Raw genomic sequence first — 8,092 nt, 5'->3', positions numbered from 1 at the left:
CATATAAATGAGAAACTGTCCCTTTGTGATAGGACCACATAGGATATTAGGAGAACTCTCCAGGGGGCTGGGGCCCTGCATTAAAAGGAGGGGGAGTCCATGAAACATGTTGTTCTTGTTACTGACTCCATTTACTGCCCACAGGCCTGGGAACATTTATACATGGACTCCATTCCAAAGCCCTTTTACAGTGTGAAGTATACAGCAGTCATGCCTGGTCCCATTATTCAACAGCCAGGTAAAACAAGGAATTCTCTCTCTCTCACACACACATACCCTAAAAAACTACTCTTAAAAAAATGGACATTTGTTATTAAGCCAATTCCTTTTTTGTTTAGTATGAGACTTAAAACTTCCAGTTTTTGCTTTAAAGCCAGACACAAACTTTAAAATACTTTTGAAGTAATCTAAGAACAGAATGCTAGATTTTTGCCAATTTTATGCTATTGCATGTTTGATTTATCCACAATTTAGCAATTTTTTTAAACAACTTGCCTTTGCTCTTTCTAAAGCATTCCAAAAACGCAAAGGTCTTCAAAACATTAATTTCCTATATTTTCACACATAATTCATTGGTTTACTTAATTTGAAATGTCATTACACTAATAGGTACAACTTGAATCCACAGTTCGGGAATAGGTGGTTGAAATGTAACTCAGTTGGGGGAACCTAAGTGGGTAGGGACAGGGTACGAGGCCAAAGTCCCCTGGCCCTGGTGCCGAACGTGCTTCACAGGTAGAGGTCCGTCTGTTCTACAGACAGAATGGAAAATGCTGGTTCAATGGAGACCGGAGGATAGAACTTCTACTGAATATTGCCAACTGATTTTCAGAGAAAAATTGCCTTTGCAGATCCCAGTTTTGCCAGCAGGTGGCAGATGTGGTCCACGAGCTGCTTTTGGCCAGGCCTTGGCTGGAAGCTGAGCGCTATGAATGGCTAAGAGCAGACAAACTTCCTTTTCATCGTGTGAACCCCCTTTTGTCTTTCCTGCTCCTTTGATAGCCTGGTGGTATCTTCCCTCCAAATCAAAGTTGGTAGAATTCCAGGACTATGGTAGGGAACCCAGGACCATAAAAATACACTGGTGTTCCCACCTATTTTCTCCCAGCCTGTTTCTCCTCTGAGCATGGGGACCAGTTCCTATCTTGTTGAGGAAATCAGTCACTTCAATTTCTTTTCTCTTTCTCCTTGAATAGAGGGGAGAGCAATATTTTACCTTCTGGGGAAACTGGTCACCCAGATCATCTGCTGCAGATTGCCTGAGAGTAGATCTGGGTGTTGCTCTCCACTGACCCCCCTCCTCAAAGTTCCTCAAGAGAACTCTTGCCTGCTGGTGCTGCTGGGTGCCCTTGGCAGGCATCTGGCTTCCTGGTTGGTAAGACCATGGGTGGCTCAGCAGAAGGCCTGTGGTCAGCCTGCCTCACCACTATGGGAGTTACCAGCCGTCTTGGTCCTGTGGGCTTGTACATCATGGTATGAAGCCAGCTCTTCTCAGGAGAACCAAGACCCTGGCATTTAAAGCATCAGTGTTGTAGTTTATACCCGACTCTAGGTGGATGGGTGGTTGGGCCTGAGGGACTTTTCCAGAGATAGTGATCAGAAATTGGGGCACTTTGGTGCTCAGGTTAGCAAGAGGTGATATGTAAGGACACTGTCAGCAGGAGTAAGTGAAGCAATGCCGGTCCTCTCCGCTCAGAGGCCACTCCTTTGTTGCTCCCTAAGTCCCATCCCTAGGAGCTCTGGCCCAGGCCTGCACATGTGTGGTGGTGGCCAGGTAAACACTTGGTTGAAAGCTCTGCCCTGATGGAGGCTTGAAGTCTGAGGATGAGCTAAAGAAGGTAAAATGGGCATGGAAGGGAGAGGGACTAGCACTAGCTCGAAGGGGACTCTGCAGGGAAACGGCACCCAGCCTGAGGGGCGCCTGGAGGACAGAGAATGGGCACTTCCCGTCCCTGTGGCTCTCTTTTCCTTCAAACACCCACTGTGCCCCCACGCACACCCGGGTGCAGAAGTGAGGTATAGAGTGCCCATGCTGAGCTCTGACTCAGGGGCTCTGGCCCTGGAGCAGATGTGGGGCCAAGCAAAGGCAAGCAGGTTATGGTGGAAGGCTTGAGAGGAATTCCAGGCCAGATACCAGCTGCAGAGGCCCAGGTGGCTCAGAGGGGGAAGGCAGGCCTGACTGAGGAAAATCGTCTTGCCTTGGGCACAGGGAACATGGAGCAAAACATAGATTTGCATAAATCCAGCTTCAGTGACTGTGACAACACTGGGTGTTCCTCGAGGAGCTTCACAACCCACTTCTGAAGCCTAGGCCATTCCACCCATGGCACACCTTGGGGACTTCCAACCCTGTGAGCAACTTGGTAACCCCCATTCTACATGACCATAAAGGAGTCAGGCATCCAGACATCACGCTATGGTAGCAAATTTAATAACGAATGCAAAAAAGTAGCCCAGTGGGCTACTCAGATCCCAGGTGCCATCTGTTTTGGTGGTCACGAGACACCTGCCAGGCCCTGCATGGTTGGAACAGCATCCAGATCCCATGTGGGGTTTGGGCTCCCAACAGTCCCCCCTGGGGGCATCAGGACTCCTCCCTCCAGCTGGCTCCAGAGCTCCTGGCACCACTGAAGCCCATGTCCAAGCTGCAGAGCCTTGTGGCTCCTTGTGAGGCTGGCAGCCATCTCTGCTCAGAGGCGGGCGAGCACCCTATGGACGGGAGCTCTTTCTACTCCTTCACTTTGGGGCTTTGTCACTTCTTGCCCCTACAGTCAGGCTTCCCAGGGTTGAAAAAAACTCCTCCATTTCCTTCTGCAGCAGCTGGTTCCTCTTCTCCGCGTCTTCCCGCGCCCGCTCTGAGTTCCTCAGCTTTATTTCCAGCATTGTGTACTTTTTCTTTTCCTGGTCCAGTTGTTCTTCTAGCCGTGACATTCGTTTCCTCAGGTTGGCACTACCTTCTTCGAGTCTTTAAAATCAAGAAGAAAGACACTGTTTTAGCCTCTGGCTGGCTGGGTTTCAGCAAACATGTGCCTGCGTGTACTCCTTCCAAAGGAGCTGGTCAGGCGGCCCGCGGAAGGGAAGGACACATGCAGGCTCAGACCTGGCTCTGGGACAGGCCTCACAGGCCTCGTCAGCTCCTCAGAAGACCTGGGCACTCACCCCCAGGGGACCTCCCCTCAGCCCGTGATCCAGAAATGCCAGCATGAGCATTTGGCCCTTCGGCGCTCAAGGCCGGGGCGGGGGCCTCCCTGAGTCCTCACTAAAATATAAAGTCCACTTACCCTCCAGCCCAGCCAACTGTCCACTGAGGAATGGGCTGCTGGCTGGCAGAAAGCAGACCTGGTCCCCAAATGGAGAGGGAAGTAGGAAACTGTCCCCTCGCCTTTGCTCATCTGCGAGGCCCCTTATATTCCAGCCTCAGTCTAGCTGCCCCCCACCACGGCCCCCCAGAACCCAGCCAGACACCGCGACTCAGGGGAAACCCCGGTCAGGTTGTCACCTCCACTACTCCTTGCCCTTCACGCCCCAGCTCAAATGTCCCACCCTCAGTGACACTTCTTTGGATCCTCCCCACAGACATGCTCCTCTGGATGTTGACCCCACACTCTACAAAGGCTGGCACACCCATCTTTTCGACCAGATGACTACCTCCTGTAAGGCCTTTGGGGCATGCTGAGCCCAGGCCCTGGGGACCCACACACTGGAGTGTGAGCCCCAGCCGGCTGTTTCTGAAGCAACACAAACGGCTCTGAGTCCTGGGGTCCCTTCTGAAAAAATGCAGGGCCAGCCCTTCCCCCAAGAGCTACAGCTACAGTGGACAAAGACCGCACAGCGCGGCACCTGCAGCGGGGTGTTTTGGAGTAAGTATCCACCCCCGCCCCGCCCGGGATGAGGCCCAGGCCTCCACCCTCAGTCCCCTAACACAAAGCATGAAGAGGGCAGGAAAGCGGCCCGCGCCCCAGCCCGCCATCTGCAGAGCACGGGCCGTGCTGTGAGACCGAGGAACCCCCAAGGTCAGTGGCAGACCACACACCCCTCATTGCTTCTCCTCTGGATCCAGCCCCCTCTTCGCTCGCTCTTCCTCTCCGCCCTGGTGCTCTCAAGCTCGGGCCGGAGCCTCCTGTATTCCTCTCTGTGTGGTTCTTTGTGTGACCTCATCCCATCTCCAGACCCAAAGTATCATCTCCGTGCTGACCACCCCTCAGCTTCACTGGACCCCACTCAAACTGCCTAAGCATTGCACCTTAACAGGCCCACAGGCGGCTCCTGACTCTTCTCTCCAAACCACTTCTGCAGTCCTGGTGTCCCACTCGGTAACCACCTTCTTTCAGCTACTCCACCAAAACAAAAAGGTTGTCCCTTAAGTCAGTTTTCTTTCATCCCCACATCTGACCAATTAGCGAAACCCTCCAAATATGTTCAGAATCTGGCTCTTCTATCCTGACTGCTGCCCCTTAGGTCCATGCTACCCACGTATCTAGCCAGAGCCCCGCACGCTGCCCTCCACCCCCCTTTCTCACATTCCCCCGATCCCCACTCTTTCTTCCACCTGCCTCTCCCACCACAGCCCCTGGGCTTCCGCACCTGGCCTTCCCTCTTGCCCCAGCATGGCCTTCCAACCCTCTCCCCGCCACGCTCCCTTCCCTTCACCCTGCTTTGTACTCCTCCTTTATCTAACCTTCTAACATACCATAGATTTTTAAAAATCTATCTTGTTTATGGTCTCTCTCCGCCTCCAACCCTCAACCACCACCAAATAAGAATGAGGGCAGAGGTTTTGATCAGTTTTGGTCTTGGCTGTGTCCCCAGCATCTCATACAGTGTCTGCACATCATAGACACTCAGTGAATTCTCTTTTGGGAATACAGGAATTGGCACAGGGGAGGGGTTCTGAGTCCTGCGAGGCAGGGCAGAAAGCTGGCCTCCCCTAACCCCCCAGACCAGACCCAGTGCTGACTGACTCCTGTGTGCAGATGTATTCCCCAAAGACCCGCTGGATGGGGCTCCATTCTTTCACGTGCTCGGGCAGACCCCTCTCTCCCTAGACCACCCTTCCAACCAGGATGACAGCACAGACCACTCTGCTAGCGAGGGTCCTACAAGGGCTGCTGCCGCCATCCCTTTGCTTCTGCGAGCTTTAGCTCACCTCCAAGCCACCAAGCAGAAGGAAGTGTGAGCAGTGAAAACTCCCTGAGCACTCTGGATGCACCAGGCCCTGTGCCGAGCACTCCCATCCACTGTGGCACTTAATCCTCACGACAAATAGGTGAGGTCACCCGAGGCCAGAGAATCGACCCTAGGCAGTCTCATCTAGAGCCCTCCACGGAACAACATTGCAATTTCCCGAGAAACCAAGCTTCTGAGGTGAAAGAGCGAGAAGCTGAAGTTGGCTCCACAAAGAGCTAAAGAAGTGAGAAGCTGGTTCTGACCTCTTCTGAGGCTGTATGAAGACAGCCTCCGCCTGGTAATACTTGCCACGTATCCTGTAGTTTTTGTCTGTGAGCTCATCTTCAGCTGTAACCATCTTTCTCCGTATCTGCATGGTGTTCCACCCTCCTGCTGCCTGATAAATTCCAACCCAGTGCTCACCTTTGTGGGGGTTTCCCCCCAGTTGTATACCTCACAGTTTTACTCATGTTGTGTCCTTTCTCCTCCTTGCTCAGCCCAATTCTATTGGTCCTTCAACTCCTGGCTCAAACATCACCTGCTGTGACCCTCCCTGACCTCCTGCAGAACAAAAGGGCCAAACGCTGCCCCTCTAGCTCCCTGTAGAAATCCCAGGCCCAGAGTGAGAAGCAGGAACCCCTTCACCTCCACTGTCTCTGATGGGGAAAGGAGGATGTCAGAGCCCACAAACAACTTCTGCTAGTGGGTAGGGCCTGATTTATAAGTCAGACAGCTGGGGCCAAGGGCTAAGAAGCCTGAGATGCTGGCAGAAGCACGGCGCACTGGCCAGTGCAGGCTCTGCTGGTGACCTTGGTTGGAGAACCTGGTGCCTCAGAGCTGGAATACACTCTCCTCCCAGGGAGGCTGGAAGGATCAAACCAGGATCATCTGTGAGCAAACTTGCAAGGCTCAGAATATGGCACAAGGCATCCTCCTGTGACCAGGTAAGGTTCCTAAGGAGGGCAGGGCTCAGCACAGCCAGCTCCCGCCTCATAGGAAACTGGATTACAATCCTGGAAGCAGTCCTCGTTCCATATCAGGCCCAACCATGGTCAGCCAGCCGGGTTGGCCTGGGGCCTGCATTGCACATGGACACTTCCTCGGGTCCATGCACATCTCAGGGGGCCTGTCTCCTCCCTGAGGGCCACACAGGGACCCCTATGCTGAGCCCTTCCCTTAAAGGTGCTCTGAGCAGCTCAGGCTGAGACTCTCGACTCACTCATTCAGCAGGCATTTATGGAGCTCGGACTGCACACGAGGCCCTGTAGCTCCTGAGCTTTTCCAGACATAGGACCCCAGCCCTCCATTCCCAGCCCTGTTCTGGGGGCATTCTCCCAGAAAAGTGGCTTCCTGGAGCTGGCTGCTCTGAGCCTTGCCTCAGAGAGGCTTGCTTTCAGAGCCAGAGGCCGACTACCCAGAGCTGGTGCCCCGTGAGCCACTGGCCACAAGGGCTCTGCCCGGCCCTGGGGGTGCCAGCCTCGCACTCACCCCATGGCTGCAGCCCTTTACCTTTTTATACTGGTCTCGTACTCAGTCCTCTGCCGGCACAGCTCCGCCCTGAGCTCCGTGACCAGGCCCTGGAGAGCCTCAGAGCAGCGAGCATAGTCCTGCGGGGGGCTGCCTGGGTCGCTGGGCTCGCTGCTGCTGATGCAGGTGCCCACCTCGTCCAGGCCAGGGCCCAGGTCCGGGGATCTACGGCCCTCACTGCTACTGGGGAAGGGGGAAGGCTCGAGGGCCCCCTCGGTATGCAGGGAGCTGCAGGCGGACGAGTCGCTGGCCCGGCAGGCCGTGCAGCTGCTGACCGAGCCCCTGGCCGACGCCTCGCAAGAGGAGGCCCCTGACCACGCTGTGCTGGCCACACTGGGGGTGCTGGCAAAGAGGCCGCTGGGCGGGGGCACATTGTCGTAAGTGGAGAGTCTCTGCGAAGAGCCTGAGTCCTTGAGCCTTTCTCCCGAGGAGGCCCGGCGGTGGCCGCGCAGGGAGGACAGCCCGTTCATGAGCCAGTTCCCTCCGGAGGAGATGATGGGCACCTCCAGGGATGAGCTGCCCACCTTCGGGCTCCCCGAACGGGACCCTGACTGCCAGAAAGAAGACTTCCAGCTGGGCAGAGTCTGCACTTTCTTCCCAGGGCTGGTGGTGGCAGGGCTGCCTCGGCTACCCAGGCCCGTGGGGGAGGTTCTAGACAGCGCTGCCACAGTGGCCCCATCCAGAGACGAGGTCCTGTGTGATGGCAGGCCAGGGCTGCTGGGGCTGCTGGGTTCTGGCTGGCCATCCCTCGGGACCTCCTCGGAGCCCCATCCCACTGTGCACGGTGGGCCCCCACGCGGGGAGGCTAGCCCTTCCTCGGCCCTCGCAGTGAAGAGTTGGCAGTGTTTACGGATCAGGACGGTCATCAGGTGCTGGACCAGAGAAGTGCCTGCCAGGAAGAGAGAGTGAGAAAGCCTGGCTACGGATGTCTCTAGTCCAGGTTCTCTAGACCAGAGCCAACCCAGGGTGCCTGCAGTCCAGAAGCAGGCTGCCCCTCAAGAGAGGACTCAGCCACCACACCGTCCAAATCTAGCACAGACAGAAGACTCTTGCCCACGAATCCCCTTCCTTGGACACACAGGGGGCACTGTGCTTCCAGCCCCCACTCCCTCTGGGTGTGGGGAGGAAGGCACTACACCCACCGAGGCCGCAGAGCGAGCCAGTGGCAGGCTGGCACTGGAAACTGAGACCTAGACGTCACAGCCTTCTTGGCTGCCCCTGCCCACGCTGCTGCCCTGCACTGCCAGGGAGGGCTGTGCCTGACTGTCCGCGCTCTGGGGGGCACAAGGCTCTGGGGCAGGGACAGAGAGGTCTTAGAGGTGCAAGTGGACACACACCCCCCACACACACGGTCACAACACACAAATGAATGTATGCAGCCCCGCAACATGCACAACCC

The 8,092-nt window shown here is 55.6% G+C and overlaps 1 protein-coding gene across 9 annotated transcripts in view; it reads right to left on the bottom strand.

Moving 5' to 3' along the window:
* Positions 1–2,409: 2,409 nt before the first annotated feature.
* Positions 2,410–8,092, bottom strand: part of ARHGAP22 (Rho GTPase activating protein 22) — a 165,806-nt gene continuing 160,123 nt past the window's right edge. For all 9 annotated transcript variants that reach the window (XM_025880520.2, XM_025880521.2, XM_025880522.2 and 6 more), the window contains 2 exons: positions 6,676–7,582; positions 2,410–2,965 (listed from right to left, as the gene is read on the bottom strand). In XM_025880520.2, the coding sequence (XP_025736305.1) occupies positions 2,737–2,965; positions 6,676–7,582 (1,136 nt within the window). In that variant the 3' untranslated portion in view covers positions 2,410–2,736. The remainder of the gene's footprint in view (positions 2,966–6,675; positions 7,583–8,092) is intronic.

Source organism: Callorhinus ursinus, unplaced genomic scaffold (assembly GCF_003265705.2).
Source record: "Callorhinus ursinus isolate GAN/ISIS: 27379988/994484 unplaced genomic scaffold, GSC_fseal_2.0 scaffold20, whole genome shotgun sequence".
In the NCBI taxonomy this organism is placed as follows: Eukaryota; Metazoa; Chordata; class Mammalia; order Carnivora; family Otariidae; genus Callorhinus; species Callorhinus ursinus.
The sequence above is the reverse complement of the archived record's forward strand: the minus strand, read 5'-3'. Positions and strand labels throughout refer to the sequence as shown.